Source organism: Odontesthes bonariensis, chromosome 7 (genome assembly GCF_027942865.1).
Source record: "Odontesthes bonariensis isolate fOdoBon6 chromosome 7, fOdoBon6.hap1, whole genome shotgun sequence".
Lineage (NCBI taxonomy): Eukaryota > Metazoa > Chordata > Actinopteri > Atheriniformes > Atherinopsidae > Odontesthes > Odontesthes bonariensis.
This window is the reverse complement of record NC_134512.1, coordinates 33,895,141-33,922,202: the sequence shown is the minus strand read 5'-3', so window position 1 is coordinate 33,922,202 and position 27,062 is coordinate 33,895,141. Positions and strand designations below refer to the sequence as shown.

At 39.8% G+C, this 27,062-nt stretch overlaps 1 protein-coding gene and 1 long non-coding RNA gene across 4 annotated transcripts in view; both read left to right on the top strand.

Annotated features, from left to right (window-relative positions):
- The window catches only part of LOC142384410 (polypeptide N-acetylgalactosaminyltransferase 18-like), a 158,573-nt gene that overhangs the window by 97,248 nt on the left and 34,263 nt on the right, over positions 1 to 27,062 (top strand). For 2 of the 3 annotated variants that reach the window (XM_075470639.1, XM_075470638.1), the window contains exons 5-9: positions 706 to 903; positions 3,815 to 3,929; positions 10,410 to 10,595; positions 11,816 to 11,953; positions 20,468 to 20,563. In XM_075470639.1, the coding sequence (XP_075326754.1) occupies positions 706 to 903; positions 3,815 to 3,929; positions 10,410 to 10,595; positions 11,816 to 11,953; positions 20,468 to 20,563 (733 nt within the window). Of the gene's footprint in view, positions 1 to 705; positions 904 to 3,814; positions 3,930 to 10,409; positions 10,596 to 11,815; positions 11,954 to 20,467; positions 20,564 to 20,896; positions 21,154 to 27,062 lie in introns of those variants that run through there. The other variant, XM_075470640.1, reaches the window with a different exon arrangement.
- LOC142384413 (uncharacterized) lies at positions 25,403 to 26,256 on the top strand. The gene is made up of 3 exons (XR_012770054.1): positions 25,403 to 25,897; positions 25,980 to 26,095; positions 26,184 to 26,256. It is a non-coding gene; the product is annotated as an uncharacterized LOC142384413 (long non-coding RNA).

The window sequence follows — 27,062 nt, the reverse complement described above, 5'->3', positions numbered from 1 at the left end:
ACGTGGGGTTCAGTGTCTTGCCCAAGGACGCTTCGACATGTGGCCCCGGGGAAGCCGGAGTCGAACCACCGACCTTCCTCCTGAGCCTCTGCCCCTCAGTGATCTGGGGGATATCAAGCCCTCTGCTTTTGTCAGGTTTTAGTAACATTTAAGTATATAAATGTACTATTTTTAATCAAACGTCCTGATGCGTGCGCAGACATTTCCAAGCTTTTGTTTAGATTTTTAGATGTCATTCTAGAGCATTAGATTTTATCTTTATATTTTATGTTGCTGTACAACTGTAAAAGCCATTACATGTCTACATATGTTTCTCCACCAACATATCTTTGACTGCAAGATATCTGCTTGTAGTAATAGTAATATTTTCTTGATTATTGTGAGCATTTGCAGCAGTTTAAGGTTAGGGAAAGATGGTTTTTCTGGTTTTATCCACCTCGACTCGAGACATGATGCTTTTACTTAAAATGATCTTCCTAACTTTAACACCTTTCCTTATTGCTCATAAATCAAATCCAGTGAGAACTGTAATGCAGTTCATGATTGTAATGTGTCACTCATTAAAAAAAAAAAAAAGGGGGGGAAAGCAATAGCAACAGAGAAACACTGGATCAAAAACTTATTTACTATAAAAAAAAACTATAATAAAAACTATTTTGCCATTCTGTTTTGAATATTTTCCACCTGCAATTTTTCATCCCACAGGGCAGAACCTATTCTGCAACGAGTAAAAGAGGACCGGACCCGAGTGGTGTCTCCCTCTTTTGATAACATCAAGTACGACACCTTTGAGCTTGAGGAGTACCCTCTGTCTGCTCAGGGCTTCGACTGGGAACTGTGGTGTCGATACCTCAACCCGCCGAAGTCGTGGTGGACACAGCGCAACCACACAGCCCCAATCAGGTAAAACAAAGATGTTCTGTGTGACTTTGACGAGTGGGAATCCTACAACAATCCCCTTAAACATATTGAAGTTTGTCTGATAAGATCACTTCCTAAGCTCATTATTCTGTCGTTGTATTAACTGTAATCCTCAGGTATGCAAATTCTGATAGTGAAGTGTCAATATTTTAAAACCAATGTCAAACCTAAAGGATGCAACTCAACTACAAAGCTCATTAAGCGTAACACACGAAAGTTGTTGCATCAGAAACAGGGGGCCGTTACACAGATTTAAGAGAAAAAAATGGTCATTTGTGTCGTTACTATCTTTTGTGTGTGTTATAAAATGACTGTATAAAATGCCATTTTATAACACACACAACAAGATCCAGATCTTTATTACCAGTGGCCAGTCTGAGAGATAATGAGCGCTTTGGCTGCTGCAGTCTTAAAACATCCCAGCAAAAGTGAAATTGCTTGCTTACCAATATCAGCAGGAGGATAAAACTTCTGCTGTTCTGGTTTATGGCAAAAAAAATCAATGATGCAATGTTTATAGATGTGGGAAAAGATGAGGGGACATGTCCTGCTCAATAACATAACGGAGGAGGATGATTAGCCCCATCTCTTTATTCCTCCGTCTTGTCTACCTTTTCTGGATTTGCTCAAAAGGCTCGCTTCAGTTGATAATCAGTTGTATTTCCTTTTTTCTTTTAATTAACTGAAGAGAGTCACTGTCTAGACATTAAGTATCTGGATAATTGCACTTTATTTTGTTTTTCAGGCCTTGTGCTTGAGGAAATTAGATATCAGACAAAGTAATGGACCAACCCTCAGGTTTATTGTAGAAAAAAAAAAGTCTTGTTATATAAAGCAGAACATATAAAAGTTCAAAGGTAAAAAACAAGCAAAATAGGTCATATAGTTTCACTGTTAATGAATAAACTTTCGGCCCTTAATTCTTCATGTATCTACATACTAAATGTAGTTTTTCACACACTTTAAGAATGTAAATGAGTTATCCGACCCTCTCAAATTTCCACGTTGTTGACTTCCATCTTAAAATTCTTTCCTTTTCCACCAGCCTACACACAAATGTTCACAATGACAGATTGTTTCGTCAGTTGACATTTGCATTTACAAGCTTACAAGCAAGGAATAGTATTCAAGCTTCAGTCCAGCAAAAAACCCTAGCATAGACATTAATAGCAGTCTATCTGAGGTATTAAGTGTGAGTTAGGCTTGTTAGAGGTGTTAGGAAGGAGGTGTTAGGTGCTCTCAGAAGATATGAGTCAAAGAGATTATTGAAGGTAGTCGAGGGTGCCCTCGCTGATATAATGTGGCAGCTTGTTCCACCAACGAGAAGAGTCTAGACGAAGAATGCCTTGTGTGTTAAATTGCACAAGGACAGCACAAGGCTGTGTGATTGATAGCTGGATTCATTATGAATAAAGACTGAAAAATCCCAGTTAGTTCAGTTTTCAGACCCTCTGTTACGATACTCGGTACTTCTAACCTTCTGTCAGCCCCTCCGCTTTATCTGTAACTTGTTAAGAGTCCACCTGTGCCTAAAAGATTCCACTGGGCACAATTAAAAAGGAACATGTCGGTACATATAAGGTCACAGATTGTTGTGTAAGAGTGAAAACCGCCAAAAACAGACTTTTTAGATCTGTCCATCTCGCTAAACGGAGGAATAATGGTCATTTGGGATTTGGTTAGTTTGATAACCAACAAGCCAGTAATCTGGCCAAAGATTAAATGTATAGTTTTAGAAAATGAAAATGACAGCTGAGGTGGAAAAATTCAATCTGTTCAGGATTGAATAAGCTGACAAACAAACTGACAGATACATTTTAAGTTTCCAGGCTCTCTATTTGTCATCTTACCATTATTTGCATTACTTTGACAACTGGGAAGAAATGTAAGCAATACTGAATGCACAACACCTGTCGGAGAGAAATGTTTGCAGCCTTGTTTTGTTGCAGAGACCAGCACAGTTTAGCAATAGACGTGTGAGAGCAGAAGTAGCCCTAAGTCTGTGGAAATATGTGTTAACAAGCACACATTTGATCGATTGAAGCATAACGTAGGAACCTTCTTTGGGAACTATTTCTGAGGTGCAACCTAATGTTTTGTGGAAAAATCATTTTGTGAAGCAATTGCGGAGAACAATGCTAATGTGACGCTACATGTCACTTGATAGCTCCTTAAAATATTGACAACATTAGCCACCTTTTTGGCTACATTTTGGTTCATATCACTGTACACAAATACTAATTAACTTGTCTTTTTTGTAGCTCTTCATATCCTGTAAAAATATGCTGTACTATTAAAAGTTACTGTTATTTATATATATATATATATATATATATATATATATTGTCATTTAATTGTGCTGCTAACTGCAGGTTGTAGGGATAATAATGTATTCAAAGATTGATGTGGGAGGGTCCTTTCAGAGTCTGGCACTTTGCCAATCTGTCCACCCACAGGGAAGAAATTCACCCAAACAAGCTGTTTTTGCAGCACCATTACATTTCATTTGAGGGAAGATGTGTGGGACTGACAGCATGAATACTAATAGGAGTTATTTTTTACTCTTGTTGATTCAGTTTGATGTTGATCTGAGTGCTTTTCTTCCCACATTTTCTGAACTTGTTGTGTGAGGTCATCATTTTGACAACAGGGTCATCTTTACATATAATGCACTGAAATTATTTATTATGACAGGCTAAGGCCTTTGTTCAGATGAAAAAACAGATCATCAGGGTGTTGAGGGTGTTGATTTGCCAGTGTGGGGCTAATTGTTGGATAGGACGTAGAATATTTTGCATCATGACTCCTTTATTGCTTTGCATTCAGTAAACAGTGTATTTTCTCATTATTTTCTCTGACCACTTCTCTTTCCTTCTCTCCTCATTTGCCTCAGGAGCCCAGCTCTGATTGGCTGCTTTGTAGTCGATAGGAAATACTTTGAGGAGATTGGCCTGCTGGACGAGGGCATGGAGATTTACGGCGGAGAAAATGTGGAGCTCGGCATCAGGGTGAGACTGCATCTTACACCCAAACATAACATTTCAACATCCCTGTGAAGTAATATATTCAAAGATATCTGTTACCCAGTGCAATTTGAGTCCTGTCAAACACAGGGGCATCAGCCATTGTCACAGTGCAAATTGAAATATCTCCAAAAGCAGCTATATCCAGCATGAAAAAGTAGACAAATGACCTTTTCCTTGACTGAATGGGAACAATATCAGTCCTTCACATAACTCATTTAGTCTGACTCAAGCAAACTGAGCTGATTACAAATGATGTAACAACTGCCAAATAATACATTAACTTCTCAGCAAAGGAATCCGATAAAATAAAGCCTTTTTTTTGCTATGATTTCAATGTTTTTGTTTGGGACTTTTGAGCATTTTTTGGCTGGATTTAAACAGTAGCAGGTTTTACATCATTTCCATGAAGTTTAACTCAATAATATCATTAACATTTACCACATCCATTTAATCTCTAATCAGATCTCGGGAGGCAGATGGTTCTGTAGAAGCACAGTTATCCTTACGTTGCACATCAGTCTCAGGAGATCCATGCGTTTTAAACCTAATAGATGCAGGACGCATTTGAGGAAAACTGTTGACTCAGGCTCAGTGTGGAGTGGTTTAGATTATCTTGTCAGTGGAGCACAGGTTAGATCTGACCAGGCTTGGCTGACACTGATCTCAGCTGCTGGCCTACGAACACATCAAACTCTTGAACATGTGTTTTCCAAAGACTTGTTTGTGACAGATTCAGACTTTGTGCATCCTTGACACTATAATTTAACGAACCCCCTATCCTCGCAAAGAAAACTGCAATGCAGCTCCACTGTCATTCACCTCTGATGTGAGGTATTTAAGTGTTTCTGCCAAACTACCTTCCTCTTGTTCCATTAGGAAATGGACACAGGCTGTCTTTAATAAACTGTGGAATATCAAGACTTGCTGGAAGAAATCTGAGACCTCAAGAACCTCAAGTCACCTCAGTCAACTCATACGAGTCTAATAACACCAGCTCAAAGGAGAACTTAAGTGTCTCTGCAACAAGAGGTTACCTTTTGTTGTAGAAGTCTTAGTATACAGTTGCTCTGTCTATATAAACCCCCTCTGTGGAGACAAATCACTGGAACACCTGTGGGCATGGTCACAGTGGAGATTTCAGTGTGGCATGAACAGACGGTCTTCCTGCAGGCCCCCGGTGGTCCGTGTTTTTCTGACCCACATCAGATGCATCCTCCAGCTGCCTCCTGCTTTGGCCACATTTCACTTTTCCCTGTGCGCACAAAGAGGGCTTAGAGTCACACACAGTGCTGTAAATAAGTTCCCTGCTACAGAGACGACAAAACAAAGGGTAAACTGAGATTTCAGTTTGGCTTGTTGTGTGGTTCTTTACACATTAGGGTTCAAGGTGGGCTGGATCTTGAGGAGATAACCCTTTTTTATATGCATGGGAGCTTTTAGAAAACCTGAAAGGCAGCAAAATATTTGCAAAGCTTCAGCCAGAGCTTTGACATTTGTTTTCTACTCAAACACTTCTAGTGCCACAGGGCTATTTATCTAAGTCTGAACCTGTCATTAAATGGAACCCCAACAAGCCCGGCAAGCTACACAAAAACATAGTCGTCAGTTATTTTACCGAAAAACACATCGAGAATGACAAGAACAGTCGATACCTTTGTTCTTTGCTGACTTAGCAGACGGCACTGCAAAGACCCCCTTCTTCCAGATCGATGACTATGTAAATGAGCAGTGATATTTTGACAGAATCAGTTCTGCACTCATGTCTCAAGGGTATTTCTCTTACCTAAATAATTCATCATGAGTTGAATTCAGCTGACGTTTTAAGCCAGAAAACAGTCGGTTTGCTCTATTTCTACCTTCTTCATTCCAAACAGAGGCGCCTTTTGTTATGAGAGATTCATTCTTTTTCTTTCGCCTCAGTCTCTGCACAAGCGCTCTGTATTTCTGGCTCCTATTGTGAAAAAAGATTATTTTCCTGAAGCTTCATCTGCACCAGGGTGTAATATTTTGCATTTTTAATGCACACGGTCTCAAGTTGTTGTTTTTTTTTGTTTTAAATCACAACAGGCAGTTGTCCCCGACATGATTTATAATTCACAACGTCATGTGTTGTTCCCTTTCGCCTTTCATTTTCTCATTAAAACCTTTAAAAACACAAGTCCAAGAGGGAGATTTGTTCCACTTTAAGGCGAAAAGAAGACACACGGCAAACAATTAGGCTTATAAATGTGCTGTGATTTGACTGCGTCGCACACATACAAATCAGCCACACACAAATATAAGACACTCGATGCACATAAACACAGACTGCTATAATAATGTTGTGTGTGGCTTATCCCGAGTGGGATAAAACAAGGTCGGGGTAGAGGGCTTTCTTTTTTTTAGAAGCTAGCAATTCACATCTAAAATTGACAAAAGGGTTGATAAGAAATTAAAATAAGAAAAACTCTCTGAATTTCTTTTACCGTTCACATTTTGACTTGGCTGAGTCTTTATCTCTGCACACCCACATTCAGTATGTCATAGATTGTTATTCATGAACAGTAGCTTCTCAAGCTATAGCCCGACATTGTAAATCCAAGAAAGAGAGCGTTGAGGTATTTCTGAAAGTGGCATGTATTGCCTTAGAATTTGGCATCTAGTTTGCGCTCCTGCCTGGGCACCACGCCAGTGCAACAGTTTTGCTGTTGCTCTGCAGCAGCTCTGTGCTTTGAAAGGATACAGCGAAGTAGGCCGGCCAGCAGGATGGATTAGTACACAAACACACAAAGTGCATACAGAAAATGGAGGGTTTCTATTTCAAATCTGCACTCTCCGGTGTTTTGTTTTTAGTCAGTACGGTGCACTCTTAACCTGCCTGCTGGAGAATTATGGAAATTTATACAACTTTGCTTTAAATTTTTTAAGAAAATACTATCTCAGCAGCAACTAAAAAAAAGCTGCATTTTCAGGTGAACAGGTGAACTTTTCTCTCAGATGAAAAGTTCGAGCATGTATGCACATAACATTTTTTATGCTTTGGGCAGCAACACTAACGCTCCTGTAAAAAGGGCTTCCACTCACATGTTATGTTTGTGTTTATGCATTTAGCAGACGCTTTTATCCAAAGCGACTTAAAAATGAGGATATAACATTACAGCTAACAAAGCTAACAATAAGCAACATAGAAGGACACCACCAGTCAGACTCTGTCAGGGATAGAGATGGAGTGCAGGCATAGAGGGAAGCACGGAAATAGAAAGTGCACTAGAGGGGGCAGGGAAGTACAGGGTAGGAGATGCTTTTCTTGAAAAGAAGAGTTTCTTGAAGATAGACGGGGGACGTCCCTGTTCTGTCATTCCACCATCGTGGAACGACACATGAAAAGAGTCTGGATTGTCTTAAGCGTGGTGTAGGCACTGCTAGACGACAATCCTGTGACGACCGGAGTGACAAATATCTAATGTCCGGAACAGTGTTGGTCAAGTTAGTTTTAAAAAGTAATTAGTTACAGTTACTAGTTACTGCTCCCAAAAAGTAATTGAGTAAGCAACTCAGTTACCACATTGTAAAAATAATTAGTTACTCAGCAAAGTAACCGTGGCGTTATTTTTTTATGTTCTATAACGTCGTTACGTTCTATAAAATCTTTAACACCAAATATGTTTATATTAACTGATTGAAGAATAAAAACACTATATACAGTCATTTAGAACATTCGGTATTTATTTGAACTCAATAGATTGCAGCCTGCCATATGATGCATAGAAATAAAAACATAAATATTGAATATAAAATGGTGATGGTGGTCACCTGTTTCTGACCCTAAAAATCGAGTGTTGTTTGTTTTCGAGTGGCTCCGTCTCCTTCGCTGGGGCTCACGCTAGCTGCATTTGGGCTTGGGGTTGGGTTAGCTAGCTGCATTTGGGCTTGGGGTTGGGTTAGCTAGCTGCATTTGGGCTTGGGGTTGGGTTAGCTAGCTGCATTTGGGCTTGGGGTTGGGTTAGCTAGCTGCATTTGGGCTTGGGGTTGGGTTAGCTAGCTGCATTTGGGCTTGGGGTTGGGTTAGCTAGCTGCATTTGGGCTTGGGGTTGGGTTAGCAGCTGCATTTGGGCTTGGGGTTGGGTTAGCAGCTGCATTTGGGCTTGGGGTTGGGTTAGCAGCTGCAGAAGCAACAAGTGCTTCATATTCGCATGGGTTGATGTGAGGTGCTTCATTAGATTTGAGTAATTGAGGCAGACGTGAACAAAGTTTTTTTCCCTGGGCTTAGCGTGCATGTTATATACACATTCTTGCCTTTTATCTCCACGAGTGAGAAGTAGTGCCGGTACGTTCAGTTAGAGAATGCTACCTTTGAACTTCCCTGGCTCGTCGCCATTGTCGCTGTCTTGTGTGTGTTTAGTAGTAGTAGTCAGCGCGTGCAGTGAGAAAGCGTGAGCACACAGCCAATCATCATCGCATTTGCAACGGTGTCATCATCCCCACCCCTGCTCTCTCCAGGCAGCTGATGTGTAGCCAAAAACCTACAACCACTTTATATTCTCAGTAACGATAACGGCGTTGTAACGATGGGAAAAGTAATTAATTAGATTTCTCCGTTACTGGAAAAATAACCCCGTTAGTAACGTCGTTACACTTAAACGCCGTTACTCCCAACACTGGTCCTGAAAGGATGTTTAGATTCATTATGAGTGACGAGAGCATTGAAGTAGATGGGAGCCGTTCCATTAAGCACTTTGTAGGCTAACATCAGTGACCTGAATACAACTTGTACGTTGACTAACTGACAAACTGTAAGGTAGTTAAATCACATTAGTCACCAGCAACACAATGTTCTGCTACAATGTGCTGCTCTGTCTGATCTGCATGTATTTCATACAGTACAGCTGAAGATTGACCTTGTAAGTATTGGTTTACCACGATTTTTTACCTGGTTGGCCTTTTTCCCCCGAATGGTATTTATCAGCTGAGTCTTTCTAAGCACTCATGGCAGTTGCACACAAATTATGGTGCTCACTAAAAACTATTTGCTGAAAGCAGCTGAAATGTCAGTTGAGGAGTAAGAGATGAAAACCCGAAGAGTCCTCTATCAGTTAACCGTATCCACTGTAAGCTACTGAAACTTCATTTTGATGAGTAAAAGACCACTAAGTGTGAAATGTTGGTTCATCCACTGAAAGTAGGTGACACATCAACTGCTCACTGAGCAGCTTCTGCAGCACAACCCTTAATACTGGCTCTACCAAGTGTGACAGCTGTGAATAAGTGGAGCAGAAAAGTAAAAAAAAGGCCAATCTATGTATATATCTTTATAAAGGAATGTATCTATGTTTTTTAATGCTAGTGTATAGAAATGACTCTGGCATTTGCATTTTTTTTGTCCGTGTCACCTGACATTGTGGTGCTAATCTGATTTATATTGACACTGGTTATATCAGTGGTCTCAAACTGATCCTTGAAAGGGCCGGTGTGGCTGCAGGTTTTTTGTTCCAACCCTGCAGCAGCACAGCTGACTTGTTTCATTCAATCAACTGAACTGTCTGCACTGAAGGCCTTAACCCCTGGGTTATTTAGATGTGATGTTTAGCGGGAATGGGTTCTGGTAGCGACTCAAGTACAGACGCAGTGTTTTTCACAGCCTTTCAAGATATTTTATTTAAAGATAAATGTACAACAAATGGTGGCAATGGAAAATTCAATGGATCAGCAGTGAAGGAAAGTTATGTGTGTAACTGAATGATGTAAAAGAAACAAGTCAAGGCTTCCATGTTGGTAGAGCCATGTTTTTAAAGACTTGGAACAGAGGGCTGCAGGTATTCCCAGGAAACAGCTGATGAGCCACTCCCACCAAAAACCTAAAGAGAGCAAACCAATGATCAATACAAAATTAAGACAGGGGTTATCACAGAGGTAAATATTGGCTTCTTCCTTTTCAATTTGAACCCGAGTGCAGCATAAGAGGTGAGGACAACATTTAAGCCATCCTCTCCATGAATGATCTGCATACAGTCTGTTATATGTTATCTAAAAGGTAGGAAATTAAAGCAGAAGTTGCACCCGGATCTAATCCACTCAGATGTCATCGTACAAGATTTTTATTAACCTCACTTGACCAAAGGAGGAATCTTATATAACTTTATTCCCCCTATGACGTACTACAGCGACAATAGATGCTACTTCCAGAGGGCCATGTTCTTTTTCTGAATTCAGGGCGAGTGATTCATAGGGCTTTCATCGCGCTAGCTAGGCCTGTGCAGACATATTTGACAGCTTCCACTCTCAACAAATGATAGAATAGTAAAAAATAGCACCTGGGTGGACATTTTAGACACTATACTAATTCTCTAAAGCAGGCTCAGTCAGAGCGAGAATTTAATCTCCCTCTGAGAAGGTACAGGTTTAACTGACATTGACATGACAGGCAAGGAAAATAAAGCATCTAAGGTCGCTAATGTTTCTGTTTGTATGTGTTTGTCATAACAGGTGTGGCAGTGTGGCGGCAGCGTGGAGGTCTTGCCCTGCTCCAGAATCGCGCACATCGAGCGCGCCCACAAACCCTACACTGAGAACCTGACAGCCCACGTGCGTCGCAACGCTCTGAGAGTGGCGGAGGTCTGGATGGACCAGTACAAGAGTCACGTCTACATGGCCTGGAATGTTCCGCTGCAGGTAAACAGATGCACGTACGTGTGTATCTGAAGTTTGATTCGGATGTTCTCTGTCTGTGTGGGCGTAATTGAGTAAATGTTTATTTGTGTTTGGAGGCTGTTTGACAAATATCCTAGCAACCAGTACTATTGTAGTCAAAAAGGCTCTCAGAAGAATTAATTTTCCATAAATAAGATTTGACTGCACCTGATTATGAAATTATCCAAAATGTATCTGCCACAGACCATTTCTGGAAAATATTGCAAGGCACCTAGATTCTTACAAGATCAAGATCACAAGATAATCCATCTTGCCAGGTTCCAAGCTCAGCATTTGTGTCTGATTTGCAGGTGTTTTCAGACCATCTGCTGCTGGCAGCTATTATTGGGGTTGACGTATGATAACGTCAGTAAACAGTCAGGAAAGAACAACGAATGAGGTTTTTCTTTGTGGAAAGGAATGTTTTTCCTCCATTTTTCAGGTGGTCTTGACGAGAAAAAGAGTTCATCCTCTCTCCCTACAACTGTCTTCGATATGATTACAACTAATGTTACCCAGAGAAGGGCTTCAACTGTTTTCAGTGTGCATGAGTCATTTGCAAAGGGTGGAAAATGATGTCTGCCATTATCTTGAGCCCAAAGCGATTCCTTGCTTTATATTGTTCATTGTATCAATACAACAGTGAACTGTATTATCAAAGATCTCCAACAGAAAAATGCAATTATTTCTTAGATTTTAGAGACAGGAAATGGTTGGCTTTCACTGTGATAATCATTTAAAGTCAAATGTTAAATATTCGTCCCCTTTTTTTTTTTACTGGCTATTCACATCAACAGTAACTCAAATTGTCATATGGCAACATCACTTTAGAGCACCCTCTAATACACTCATTGTATGCAGGTTCTGAATGTAAATCATTTCTCGTATGGGTTAAAACACCCTACTGTCATAAAAAGACACATTTAAAAAGTGATATCTTTCTCTCTGTCTCTGCTCTCTAAACACTTCTTGCCGTCTTTCTGCTCAGTTATGATTTGAAGCTCTCACATTGCCATTCAAAGGAAGCGGCGGAGCTGAAACGCCCCCCAGGCCCCAAATTCTGCAGTTATTTTAGATTCATTGCAACATTGCAATTCAGAAAGTTGAAGCACATTTAGATTGCGCAGCCCGAGGTCGTGGGGTATTAGTGTAATGCTCAAAATGTAAAATAGTGTGTTTGTATTTTTTTTTCCCTCCATTAGAACTCAGGAATAGACATCGGGGACATTTCTGAGAGAAAGGCCCTGCGGGCCAAACTCAAGTGTCAGCCGTTCAGCTGGTTCCTCTCAAACATCTACCCAGAGCTGCGATCCTACAGCAACACGGTTGCCTATGGAGTGGTGAGTTTCTCACAACCTGAAATTCAATAAATTAATCTGTCACTTTCCAGTAATAAGCATTCGTTATTAGAAGCGTTTCATTAGATAAAAGGAGCCCACAGGAATCTGGACCCTCGCCTACCACTTGAAAAACACCACAGCATAAATTCCCTCCCCCTCTGTTCCCAATGCTTCATAAACAACTCCTAAAAATAGGACATTAATGTCAGGTTTGTGTGAGGATGGAGGACATGGATGCGGACTTTCAATAAACAAAGGCTTGTTTTATTAAACAAAAACAAAGTGTCAACATAAAACGCGGCAGAGCCGGAGAAAAACGTAGCTATAAACAAAACAAAAGGACATGGCATGGAATAAATACTTAGCTTTCAAAAACGTGGGAATCATGGGCCGCAGGAATATTAGCATGGGTTACAAACATGACATTCAACAAAGATCCGGCAAACTAAGAGGGGAGGCTGGAAACTAAAAAGGGAGTAAGAGTGATTGGAGAGTGAGTGCAGCTGAGGGAAAAAACATAGGTGAAGTGAGTGAACTAATAAACTGAGTGCAGGGAAACAAAGACATGACTAAACTAAACATGGACTGAACACAAAAAGATAACCTAAAACATGAAACTAAAAATGAGAGTCTCTGGGCATGACAATTAAATATTCAGTGATTTTGAGATTCATTATGAGTTGTCTCGGTTTACAGCTCAATCAAAAATGTATATGCCTTTTTTTGTGGTAGCTTATTGGCAACGAGGTCTAAATGTGAGCATGTTTAATTTGCCGGTTGTCATATTTCAGGTAAATGATAACTATATACATTTCAAAGACTCTTAAATGCAGGCTCTTTTAATCAAATTAATACAACCTGCATTGCTGGACTTTCACAAATGAACTTGTAAAAATCTATGAACTTCTGTTACATTGAAGCCCTCGTTTTGCATAGACTGTGTATGAAAGATGGATGTTGATTCTAATGCCACCTTACGGCTTGTGGACTTCAGCGGTAATGTGCAAAAGGATAGATCTGAGCGACAATATAAGGTCCCTAAACTTTCCACAGGGACACTCAGCTGTCGCTCCAGTAATAATGCTTATTGTTGATTCTTAATACAATTCATAACAGGTCGTTGTCCAAAAAAATCCCCTCCTTAGACTTGTCACAATTGCATGAATTAGCTGGAGATGTTATAGCATGATCGTCCCTGTGGACTGACTCACTTTTTGAGCCAACCTCAAGTGAACACCGAAGAAACTGCAGATTTGGTCATTTCCCCGTTGGATTAATTTTTCAGCCCATGTGGTTGCCACTTTGTCAGTTTCCCAGCAGGACTGTGACAGCTCCCACACAACTATTGTGGACCCTATGGAGGAATTGAAGCGACCATTTTGTTTGTTTAATTGATTCCAAGGGACATGGACAAAAAGTTTCTGTTATGTATTAAAGGTCACCAAATATTCGGAGTGAACTCAATTTTTCTCACTTGCATTTCAGCTATGCAAGCGGGCCTCAAACTGCCCCCAAATTTTGGTTCAGTTCTACTATGAGATGTCCATTTTTGTTAGAATAAATAGCTTTATTGCTGTCTCATATTTGTGCATGAAAACGATGTGCAGTCCCATAGATAGACACCTCTTCTTGATGGAGTAGTTGCATAAAAGCTTTCCAGCTCTAAAACTTTAACTTTTCCATTAACAACAGCTGCTGCTGTAAACACGCATGTGATAAATGATTCCCTGTTCATTTTAAATCACAACAGAGAGGTAATGAAAGGGTGAATTGGGTTCTTTTTGTGGCACTTAATTTTTTCGAATTGCTATTCCTCTTTTCAGCTGTCGGCTGTGGGAGGATTTCGCATAATTGAAAAATAACAGTAATCTGTTGAAAGCCGAGCAGAACTATTCCACCGCGCTGACTGCTCCTGCTGATAGAGGGGGAAAAAAAACATAAAGTCTTTTCAAACTCTCAACAATTTAATTCAATTTTTGATTAAGATTTCTGATCTTTTTACACTGAGAATCCTTTCATCTGAAAATAATCGTGAACACAGGGCTTCTAACCATCCTCACACCGATTGAGAACATCTTTTTTTAGCCTTCACTGACTTTGATTGACAGAAAGTTTGAGGAAAAGGGAGAGAGAAAGGCTGATGAAGTACGACTCGGACATCAGGAGCTACAGCTGAGTGTCCATGAGCACGATGAGCAACACTACTGAGCATGTGCAGGGGCTCAGCTCTGAGGGTGTGAGATGCAAGCGTTGCCAGTGAGACATAGGAAACATGTAGCTGTGGCGTTTAACGGTATCTCACAGGTTATATTTAGAGAGAGGACAACAAGTGTCAGGTGTAATACCTTCTGCACAAGCTGTTTACATTGAGGAAACGTGCACTGCTCACCCTGAGTAAATATTAACAAAATATAATGTTGAGGTTGTTTGAGGCTAAAAATTTGTATATGTGTTTATGTTCTAAATTTGAAGCGAAACGCAGTCGCATTATCGTTGCTCCTGTTGAATTATCTCCTACAAATATACTGAATCTAATTCCTATAGAAGACCATATAATTAGATTTTACTCTCCTTTCAGAGTACTGTGCAAAAGTATCTAGACACTGCTCATATCTTTATACTTTGGCAGAAAAACAGGAAATAGATGCAGTTATTTACTGAAACACGTATTGACATAAAGGAATATATAAGACAAAAACAGAGTTTTTATTATTCGAACAAGTTTGAATTATTCTCCAACACAGCCTGAACCCTCTCAGACCAGCTTTCTGTCCTTTCTTTAAGGAGTCTTCAGGAATAGTTCTCCAGGCTTCTTGAAGGACATCCCAAAGCTCTTCTTTGGATGTGGGCTGCCTTTTGTTCCGTTCTCTGCCAACATGATCCCACACTGCTTCAGTAATGTTGAGCTCCGGGCTCTGGGGAGGATTCATCCCTCCATCAGACCTGCTGCCACTGATTTTCAGTCCACTTCTTGTGTCATTTGGCACAGCTCAGCCTTTTCTCCCTGTTTCCCTTCCTTTGGGAATCACCTTGTTGCTGCAGAAATCCTATTTTCTGTCTGTCAAACTGTGTTATCTTTGCTGTTTTTCATTGATGCTGTCAGGCCCAGAGTGAGGACGCAGGAGCAGGAGATGATGTATCCAAAAGCTTTTATCTTAGGAGCAGAAGTTCTCAAGTCTCTCCAGAGAGAAACAAAACAGGCTATAGAAGTTATATATATATATACATACACTTCTCCCAAAATGAGAGAAGTAGATCTATGAAAATTAATCAAAATCACTCCACTATACAAAGGAACATACAAAAGGACTATCAAATTTTAACTTTAACTAAATATCACTGCTGCTACAGAGGAAAAACAAATAACCTCTCCTAAAAAAATTGGAGGCACTATACTATGAAAATATATAAAACAAAACTCACTCCAACTGGGAGGAAAAAACAAGAATGCTATGAAAAGAAACTTAAACTGGTACTTTTTGCATGACTATCTTATCAAATTTAACAGGAACAAAAATCCTGTCTTGGCGAGGATACAACAAAAGGTAATCTTGGAACTTGGCTATGAACAGGCTTGGAAAAGGCGAGAGTAATGCACATGAGACGAACAGATACAACACAGGCGCAAGACAGGGGGAGACGCAGACTCTTATACACACAGGGTTAACAGGGAACAGGTGGAATCATTCATGCGACAATCAGACTGGGACAAGAGAGGAAGGGCAAGTGACCTGAAACGAAAGCAGAGTTAATCTTTCAAAATAAAACAGGAAGTGACTAAACGTTACATGGAGACGAGACAACAAACCCACTTGACCTCACCGTGGTGTGACAGATGAAACTAAAGAAATGGGAACAAATGATGCGTCTTTGTGACAGGCTGCGAGTAACAAAGTGACTTGAGATGCAATTAAAAGTAGTTATTTGCTAAGTTCTATGTTATGTAGAAACAACACTGGTTCATACCTTCGAATTAGGAGCCCTTTGCATACTTCATTGATTTAATGGTCAGTGTGAAGAGGTTTAACCAAAAACAAAAATCTAAATCCTTTGAAAAAGGTCAGGTACAAGGACTGGGCTGAAAGTGGAGTTTTCAAAAGCAGCCAATGTCCAATGAAACACTCTGAAAGACTTAAAAAATCTAAATAACTTTTTCTCAAAACCACTTTAAAAGATTACAAGACTGTCTGCTTGGAAACAAAATATAAGTGTGGTGGCTCGAGATTTTTACACGGTGCTCAAGGTCTCAAAGTATCCCACAATGCACCAGGAAAAGTATTGTAAAATTGATTATCACTATATACCACAGTCCACTGCACCAAAAGGACATTTAAAGGAGAAGTTCGGTTTTTTTTAAACCTTATTTCTGGCATAAAATACGTTCATCTACTCACCAATAACAGTTTGTAATCGTCCGATGCCCCCGTTCACTCCTGTTATATGGATATACGTGGATCTAAATACCGACTTCCACCAAACTGTTATCGGTGAGTAGATGAACGTATTTTATGCCAGAAATAAGGTCCAGGTTTAAAAAAACAAACTTCTCCTTTAAATGACTCTTTGGGGTGTAACAGCACCACAATGCATTATATATTGGGAGATTGGACCGAAAAACAAAAAGTTTTCAGTGTAATCTGTTGGTTTCCTTAGCTAGGAAATTGTTTTTGAATTGGCTCTATATGAACGAATTGGATTATTTTATGAATTATGATTATTATTAATTAATTGAATTCCAATTGGCTTGAATTGGACTTACTATCTAAGTGCCTTGAGATGACATTTGTTGTATTTGGCGCTATATAAATAAAAATGAATTGAATTGAACATACATACATATTTCTGTCCATTGATTCTAATTCAATCATTTATCTGCTCTCACTGTCTCTCTTGTGCTTTTTTGTTTTGTTAGGTAGACACAAAATAACACTGCTCCATGCTTCTGTCTTATTTTCAAAGTGGTTTGGATTGTTTCCTTTGTGGCTCTGCAGAATACGGTCTGCCAACAGTGCTGCCAATGTAACATCCTTTAGAAATGCTAAGTGCTAATGCTAATTCAATGTCTTTGTTCTGACACTTTGTCACACAGCTGATGTAGTTTTGAGAAGGATGCTGTAGCTGAGCCTGACCTCCGACCACATTTAAAAAGTGGAAAAGGAAAAAGAAAACCCTTCAGGGGATCAGTAAAATATAAGTTCACTGAACTGCTGTGGGGTATGTGACTGCTACGTGGTATATTGTGAAATAGAAGGCTGAGCTTGGACCTCAATAAGAGATCAAGCACTATGCTGAAACCCCTCACAGTGCTTCATGTGATAGGAGTGCAAAGGAGCAAAGAAAGGTGGATGCAGTAATTATAGTGGAGTAGAGAGTTTTCTACTCAGCAAGTGGCTTTGACGAGACGAAAGTAGGAAAAATGATTTGTATCTGTAAAAGAGATTAGTAGGAAATTAAAGTAAAGTCTGATGTGCCGTTTTTGGGATGTAATTTAGTATGCAGCTAACAACCTTTTCATTCGTCTTTAAAAAAAACTATATTTTTATTTTTCTACCCTTTGAGGAATTAATGCAGAGCAGACCAAAGCTCAGACAACAAAGCCTGAATAGATAAGCAGGCATTTCTATTCAAATCACCTCCTTTTAAAGGTCACTTGAATGGCAGACGTAAGATGGCTGCCACCGAGAGTTTACGATGATGTGGAAGTAAAGGTGTCGCACATGAGACTCTGCAACAGGGATGCATAAAATTGCATTTATATTGGCTGCATGTCGACAGATATAACACTGTCAAAACTCTCCTTTATAGGAATTTAGATATTATTATTTCTACATTGCGATGGCCTATCTTTGTATAACATTATCTTTATATCACATTCTTAAGCAAAATTGTAGACATGATCCTACCTGAACAAGTTTGGAAGATTCTCTTATTACACATTAATCTGATTATGAGTTCTCATCTTTTACTGATTCTGATTTCAAGCCAATATCATCGTACATCTGCTGGTTTTCATCACTAATCTGCTAAGAGCACAATGTAATTGCTTTCACAATTTACACAAAAATGACACCAATCCATCCACAATAAGTTAAATGTCTTCTTCTTTTGCCTATGCTGTAACTATTCTTTGAGTTTCTTTACATTTTTCTTCTGTATTCGTTATTTCAGCGATCACACGGACCTCAGAGCTGTCAGAGCAGCTTTTCTGATCAATGGTCTTCTCTTCAGTGTGTCAGGGATCATTAGAGTTAACTAACACGTAACAGCAGCTTAGTTATTTAAAAAAAAAAACTACCCGACAACCTAAAAATATCCCAGAAAATGACCCAACACGCTCCTCCCTATATGTATGCAGGTAAAGCAGCCGAGCATCTCGCTGTGCGCAGGAATCGGTGAAGACGGAAATGGAGTTTGTTGTTTTGCTGGAGAGGGAGGAAAGCGTTTATGCCGGCTTGTTTTTTATCTCCAGGACAACACTTGTGACATGATATCCAAAACCTAACCAGCAAAATTACCCACCATTACAATATGCTTGCGTTGAGGTGGACCAATATGAAATGAAAGACATGTGACAGTAAACAGTCTCAAATATAAGAGTATAATGCGTCTTGAAAGCTGTTTGCAAAGATAATCCGAGGTGGTGGGATTCTCTGCTCCTCTAACTGTAGCTGAGTGAATCACTCTGTTATTCATTGCAGGCTTTTTCTCCATTCAGCTCAGGCAGCGCTCATGACATCTGACCTTCTCCTCAAAGTGCCCGACACAACCTGCAGACAGAGACATTGATAGAAAAGGCTCTGGTTTAGATATGAGACGACCGTGTGAGTCTCTCTGCCCTCTCTGCAGGTTTTTTTTTTTACAAATTTATAATTGATTTGAAAGTTCAGGTTTCTTCAGGCTGAAAGGTTCTTCTTTTGTACTTCATTGTACACATTTATTATTGGATGACGGGTTTTATCACGCAAGCACAGCTGCCGCTAACATTTAGAAATATATTATTCTCATACAGGTAATTGCTGTGATTGGTGAGGAAGGCAGCATCTTTAAAATTAAGCAGGGGTACTTAATATTCCTTGTGCCTTTTCTATAAATAAAAGGAACAAGGGCAGCCTAAAGTATTTGTCTCCTAGCAATAATCTACATATTTTGCACAATTAGTTTATAATCCTTGGTGGAATGAAGCCAAACTAAATGAATAACCTGCAAATCCAAGGAGTGCAGATGCTTTTTCTTTCTGATGTATTTCTGTACAGCTGCCAGGAAAGTTGAAGGTTAGTCTAAAGACGTGTGCATGACTTTCTCCTGGCAGGTAGTAATTAGCCTGTACAGATTCCATTTGTCACCATTTTAGCTGCCATGTAGAGCTTTGCTTGGTCACAATGGAGTAATTAATATTGTAGAGACGGGGGGAGAAAAAGACGGAAGGAGGCAGAAAAATGCCAGACGAACCATAGCTTTGCTTTCCTTCTATTTAAAGTGAAGAAAAAGACCATTAAATTTCTATTTCTATTTTAAATTATCTTTCATAAACCCTGACAAAGTAGTTTTGTTGAGTATAACCAGTGGCTGAAAATTAAAACGAGTCATTACCTTAAACCAGGTAAAAAATTAATAGAATTCTTTTGGGTGAAACATGCCGTCTGTATGCAGACTTATTTTGCTTTTTTCTCTCAACAGACAGAACAAAAACTTGACTTTTTATGTAAGAGACATGAGCCTTTGCTGTGAAACTGATACATTTTTTGCTGTGGACAGACACACTGTAATTGTAACATATTCTGAGCTGTAAATGGCTTTCTCACCCTCTCTGGAATAGCCATGGTGAGACAGAACCTTATAGCTGGTGTCTTGTAGTAAAAGTGTAGAAGTTGGCGACCCCGCTGTGCCAGAAGTAGAGGAAACAAAGCCTTATTTTACTCAGCTAACCTTAAATCTGTTGTTCCTGTATTGTTTCTGTATGTTTGATCAGCGAGATAGAGATTATAACCTTTAAAGATGATGGTTGGCATGTCTTCAAGTCTTTATTCAGGCAGGATACATCATGAATCCAGCTCCTAACTGAATAATAAAACATAATTCTGATGTCGATCTTTTCGTTTTCATTAATCCAGAAAGCAAGTGATTTAAAAAAAAAAAAAAACTGTTAAATACATGAAGTCTAAATAAGGCATTAAATTGCCTTTACCTGCTCATAAAACAAACACAAAAAAGATACCGCACTCTATAAAGATGCAATCATTGAAGTTCACAAGATAGAAACTAAATGAGAGGGAGTGTGAGCCGCCTTTCATTCCCAACATTTATGCGATAAAATCAGACCTGCCGAGCTGTGAAAACCTGAAATTATATTGGGCAATTTGTGTCCTCTTCATTTATTTCTCTTTTTTTTTAACGATTTTCCCATTTATTAGTACTTTGGAACTCTGTTTTTTTAACTGTTTTATCATAAGTAGAGACATGCTGGATCATATTTATAGACTCTGATCATTTTCTGGTTCTCCCTCCTTCTCCCAGATGAAGAACAGCCTGAGAGACGACCTGTGTCTGGACCAGGGACCTGACACTGACAACGTTCCCATCATGTACCTCTGTCATGGAATGACACCTCAGGTCAGTGGGGTTTCATCCCAGATCTCCTCTCTTCTCTTCTTGTACTTAAAACCCAATGAAACAGCGATAAATACTGATCGCACACAGAGGAGCGCATCAACAGTGCATAACTGAGCTCCTTCACAGTCTTTGATATTTTAAATGAGGGATTCAGAGAGAGCAACCATTGCATAAAGTTACATTAGATGAGTGAGTGGTATCTCATTATTCTTCTCACATCTCAAAGGCTTCTCTAGACTTCAGTTTACATGTTTTCCAGCTTCTGAACTTGGATATTTTGACACTTGGAACTCTATTATTAAGGCTGCATGAATATACTTTCTTGCTTTTCAGGGAGCAGAAGAAACAAAAGGGAAACATCACGTTGACATATGATCTCTCTTTAGCTGTTAAATGCTCGACTGCGTTTACCATCTGGTTGCTTAATTACTTCACTCTTTGCTTAAAGCTGAAAACAGCGTTTTAAAGGAGCCAAGTTGTGGGCCAGTAAAACAAAAATAAAATGTTGTGGAGCTGAAGGGAAGTCGGTTTCACAGCTAAACTCCGCTCCTTTTAGATTATGTATAGTCATGTGATCTATTAATTGCGTAAGACCATTACTGAAGCAGCAAACACTCAATTTGGGTGGAAACTGTTCTATTTATGTTAAGTTTTGATAAAGTTAAGTAGTTTTAGAGGACTGTAATAACTTTATTTAAGGGCTTCAGTAATTTGTGCTTTGGATTCAAGTAATAAATTAATGAAAAAGTCTCTTTCACGTAATGAGCAAATTGAGTAATTAGAGCATGCATCTGAAAATGCTGGCCAATATGTGGTCACGATGTAATAAGGCTGCTTTGTCATCGTGTTTTGGTTTGTGGGATGAAACTTATTAGCCTTTGCAGCTGAGTTAGCAGAAGGGTTATGCTTGAGTCACTGAGGCCAATCAACAGCTCTATCAGCTCGCTGCAGATTTGAGGCCATTTAATTGTAAAGGGCCATAAAAGCTGCACTTATGGCCCCCTTAATGGAAACTGGAGGAAAACAATTTACAAACCAGCCACTTTTCACTCCTTTGAAATGCTCTGTCGCTTGACAAAATGAAAAATTTAGATTTAACTGTCACTATTGTATAAAGAGGCTCTCATAGTCAGAGCTAGACTCTTCAACCCAGCATCCAGAACAGCTTTCTGTGGACACGCCTCGCCTCACCTTCGTTCTTAATAAGTTAATCGCTTTGACCGGCGCCTTGGCGTTGGAAACCTCCTAATTTCTTTCTGGGTCATGCTCGGTAATGCAGCATCAGCTGCTGAAACATCTGTGTTGGCAGTTCTCTATCTCTCCTCTCTTTTGCCTTCCAGAGACTGTATCCTCCCTCCTGGAGAAAAGCATAATCCGGGGAAGCTGATAATGAAATTGAGGTGTATTAGTGCATTTCATCGCCCTCCCACGTTGTCCCTTGTTCATTTATTTGAACACCTGAAATAGAGATGGCTAAGGCCATCACAATGGGTCTTAAGCTGATTCTCTACAAAACGAGCGGCTTTATTCTGACTGTTAGTTTTGCCCAGACAGGACCTGGCGGGTGTATACTTTGTGAAAAATGTTCAGATCCCAAAATGAATTTGTCTCAAACTAAGAATAGGACCGTCCGACAGCAGGTAAATGTATTGAGCTTCTCTCAGAGCAGACTGCCTGCAGTCCTATTTAGCGTTGTTCAAAATCCAACAGCCTGCTTTTTTCCCCTTCTCTGGGAAGCAGAGCAATCAGCCAACTGACTTGTGAGATATTAATGTATTAATTTGAGTGTCTGTTTTGAAAGAATACTCACTAAAACCTATCCAGTCCTAAGGCTTTGATTAAGGAAGCCTAAGCATTTGAAAGCCGATGGTTAAAACTCTCCAACCTTTTATTTCTCAGACTCTGAAGAAACTAGAAATAAGAAATTAAAGCCTTTTGAGAGATTAAACGCTCTGTTTCTACTATAAAAGATTGACTTTAACCATCCCCTGTGGGCCTGAAAGGTAAAAGTATGCTGACATCACTCCGGGTCTGACCGGGGAGAAACAAAGAAATGTTGAATCACATCTGAAAGCTGTAAAACACAGGCAGCTTCAAAGCTGAGCTTATGCCGCCCCAGTTGGTTAACTGATATTTTCGGATGTGTAGAGCAAATGAAAAGATAATCTCACGCCACTGTTTGGATGAATGTCGGCTCATGCAAAAAAATGACTTGAAGCAAGCTATGATTTACCCTCTGCATTGCATGATGTCTTCTGATAACAATGATATTTGGGGCTTTGGAAGGATAACTCAAAATAGCAGCAGAATATCATTGCATTGTACAGAATCAGCAAGGGGAACTAATCACTTTATCAACCCCAGATATTTGGGCTTTTTGCATTAGAGGTGCATACACATACATCACTATCCATTGCCTACCTGCTGCTGTAACCATAGAGGTGTTAGAAAATGTTAAAATATGACGGATAAATCCATAATCCTTCTTGGTAATGGATTTTTTTCAAACACGATTCATGCATGAGCTTTCACTCCTTGCATTAGCCTAATGAAATTTCCGGCTTTGGTGCATCGCCCCGATTTGACTGACTTCTGGTGAAACAATAGCAAGTTTGTTTTCTTTCGAAAATGCTGTAGATTGATCTTGGGCTCATTGGTTAATGCCAAAGAGATTTCAACTTTATGAGACATCGGCATGAAGATGCTGAGAGAAAAGCAGCAGGGAAGTGTTTGGTAGCCAACATCAAAGACTCTGAAATTCCTCTGCTCTTCTATCAGGCCTTTACAACATTTCATTCTTTATTTCTTATTCATGTGAAGTGTCTATTCCCCAAAGTCCCTTCTTATTCCCCATTCAGATCCCTTTTATTCTGATTCATCCAATCCCTTAGATTACCTCCGAGTCCTCTTCTTCTTTCTAATCAGAATGATTCCATTTCTATGTGCATTCAAGTGGATGGATGGTTATGGTCTTGAATGTCTGATGATCTGTTGAGTGGCAATGATGCATAATGTCGCTCAGTTTCTTTTTCAGCCACTTGATACGAAAGAGGGGAGCGAAGCCCAAAAGGATTTGCAGATGATAATGAGAAAGAGGAATGAAGGCAGACACAACACAGTGGACAAGATCCCACAGTGAGAAACTCACTGTCTGCAGAAAAGCACCTCTTTAGATGTGTTACTGAATGACTCCAGCTATCGACCCGTGTTCATGTTGCCTCACTTTTACCGTGAAAACCTGCTCACAGCAACTGTGTTGTTGTTTTTAATGCACAACATCAGCTCAGGATTACCTAAATAAATAGACAAATAAAATAAAATAAATCAGAAATGATAGGGCAGGCGTGCAGTTGGTGGCCTGTTGGGATTGCTTTGGCGTGGCTGGGACCCATTATTTGTTACCAATTGGTAACATGTCTAATACTATGACCACCATGATCAATTTATTTTATTTATTGTGCACCCATTTATAAACAGCAATGCTTACTGGACATGACGCATCTATCTGGATGCTAACATTTTCATAAACAAAATCTGTCTGTGACTCAATATTGTTCTTCACTGTGCACTTTAACTCCACTTTTGCACTGTAATTTGCACTGTATATCATCACTATAAAATATCATCACCGTTTGCATTGAAAACGAATATCAAAAAGGAATGATTGTTACAATTCGTAGGTGCGAGGCGTGGACGGACACGGATGCGGACTTTCAAAAACAAGACTTGATTTATTTTCACAAAGAGAACAAGGTTTACATAAGGCTGAGCCGGATGACAAGAACTAAACTGTGAAGACAAAACATGATCATGACTGAGACAAAAACAGAAGGACTTAGCTTGATGTGGCGTGGCGTGAATGGTGAAAGGATCTCACGAAGACTGTGAGAAACAAGAGAGCCTTAATACTGTGGGAACTGATGACTGGAAAAAATCTAAATCTTACCAAGTATATTTGTCTCATTGAGTATGTCATTACACTTGATATAAGACACAACTGCCTAACAAGTACCATTTCAGCCAGATATAGGGACTTGTTTTAATACAATACATCTTGAATATCTTGTTAAGTGAAAAAGTCTTGAAAACATCTTGTTTTGAGTCATATTTCACATGAAACAAGCTTTTTTTTTCATTTGAAGAGGTTTTTAAGCTAATTTCAAGATCACTTTTAACTCAAAAGTCCTAAATATCTCATCTTATTTCAAGAAATCTTGACAAGCAGATTTTCACTAGTTCCATTGGCAGATTTTTTTGCTTATTTCAAGCAAAAACGTCTTGTATTTGTTGTTTTTTTACTTATTTTTGGAGGGGCATTTTTTCCAGTGTGACTGGATGCAGCTGAGAGAATCGACAGGTGAAGTGAATGAACTAATAACCGGAACATGGGGACTGAGGAAACAGAAACTGTGGGGAAAACAATGACAAAACTAAATACAAGACCAGGGGCCCGTTGCACAAAAGTAGGATTTAGACATCCAGGATGAGTTACTTAGCCAGGTTCAAGGAATCCAAAACATGGGCGCCCAGGCTTAATTGGTTGCACAAAGGCCAATCCAGGATGAGCAGACACGGATTCATTAAGCCAGGTGAAACCGATCCTGGATAAGTGCTGCACACGGCTTTCTTAAATAGACTCCACGATCGATCATAGATTCACTGATTCACCATGGCAACAAGGGCGGCGTGTTTCTCCCCAGCGGAGCAATAATTATTAATGGAAGCATATGAAGAGGTGACGGAGAAAATAAAACAAAAAGGAAATACTGCCACAGTTAAAAAACAAAGGGAGCAAGCGTGGCAAAACATTGCTGACCGCCTGAATGCGTACGTAGTGCACAAAAACACACACACCACTCCACTGAAATTATCACAATTAGGCAGTGTTCGAACTACGGGGGACTCGGGGGATCCGAGACCCCCTGAAACTGACACGAGACCCCCCCGAAAACATGATTTGGGAAATGTTGGGGGGTCTCTAAAATATTGGCAAAATGTGATTTCCCCTGATGAGTTATGATTGCAGACGCGATGCGTGTGGAGGTGTGGAGCCTGTGTGCGTAATTGGCATAAAGCTGTGCTGTCCGCCGCGTATGATTCTGTATTGCTTCTCATGTGTTTTCGAGATCCGCGCTCTGAGTCAAGCGCAAGCAAGCAACCAAAATGGACATGGCAGCAACTTTTTATTAAGAATGTGCCTGCCCACACAATGCCTGTACTGTTTTAGCAGTGAAAAAAAAAAAAACGCAATTAAAGGACTTGCAAGCATCTTCATCTCCTTCCCTGGGCATAGAAGACTCTGTGACATCAAGGAGGAGTTCTATAGGATTGCAGGTAAGATTTTTTTTTTTTTAAATTACAGTTACAATTACAATGTTAACATTCAGAGTAAGATACTCATTTCATCGTATAACAGGTTTCCCCAATGTCATTGGTGCAGTGGACTGCACACACATCAAAATAAAATCTCCCTCAGGTGGCCATGAGGGGGATTTTGTGAAGAGGAAAAACTTCCACAGCATCAATGTACAGGTGAACATGACTTTTGATAAAGTTGATTAATGAACACTGTACATTGCCTGTGATGTGCATTAACTGGTTTAACATCTTATCATTTCAGATGGTCTGCAATGCTGACTATTTGATCAGTAATGTTGTGGCAAAGTGGCCCGGCTCGGTCCACAACTCCTGAGTGTTTCGGAACTCAGAGAGCTATCGGCGCCTATCACAAGGTGAGCCACAGAACCTCTATTGATAACCACTTTTAACATCATGGCTGTGTTAAGACTGTCACTACTTATGAGGTTGTGATGGTAACATTTTGTATTCACAGGTGAATTCCTGGGTGTATTGCTGGGTGACAGAGGGTATGCCTGCCAGCCTTTTCTGCTCACTCCATTTGCGGACCTTCTGGAGGCACAACTGGCATACAACCATGCCCATGCCAGAACAAGGGCCCGGATCGAAATGACATTTGGCCTACTGAAGGCACGCTTTCAGTGTCTGAACCACCTGAGAGTCAGCCCAGACAGGGCATGTGATATCACTGTGGCCTGCCTGAGAAAGGAGAGGGCCCCCAGAGTGCCAGCTCTCATAGACTGGGACATTCCCGCCATCTTCCCGGATGACAACTGTGGTCGGCTGGTCATAGACCAATATGTGTTAAATTATTTCAATTAATATGCATGTTGATTTAAGTTGGGCCTGCAATGGCACAGGAATTTTTGTTAGGTTTTTGTGCTGTATAGGCAAGGCAATTTTATTTGTATAGCCCATTTTTACAAACAGTTTGTCTCAAACTGCATGCTTTGATTCTGTGCTTTTTGTCATGTAGAGCACTGTGTGACTTCAGTTTTGAAAGGAGCTGATGGTTTACTTGCTTTGATTTATCCTTGTTCAATAAAGGAACATCATGGTACTCTCTAATGTGTATTTATATGGTGATGTACTTTATGTGTAGTCTGTGGGAAACTAAATTATCTAGTGGTTCATCTAAAAT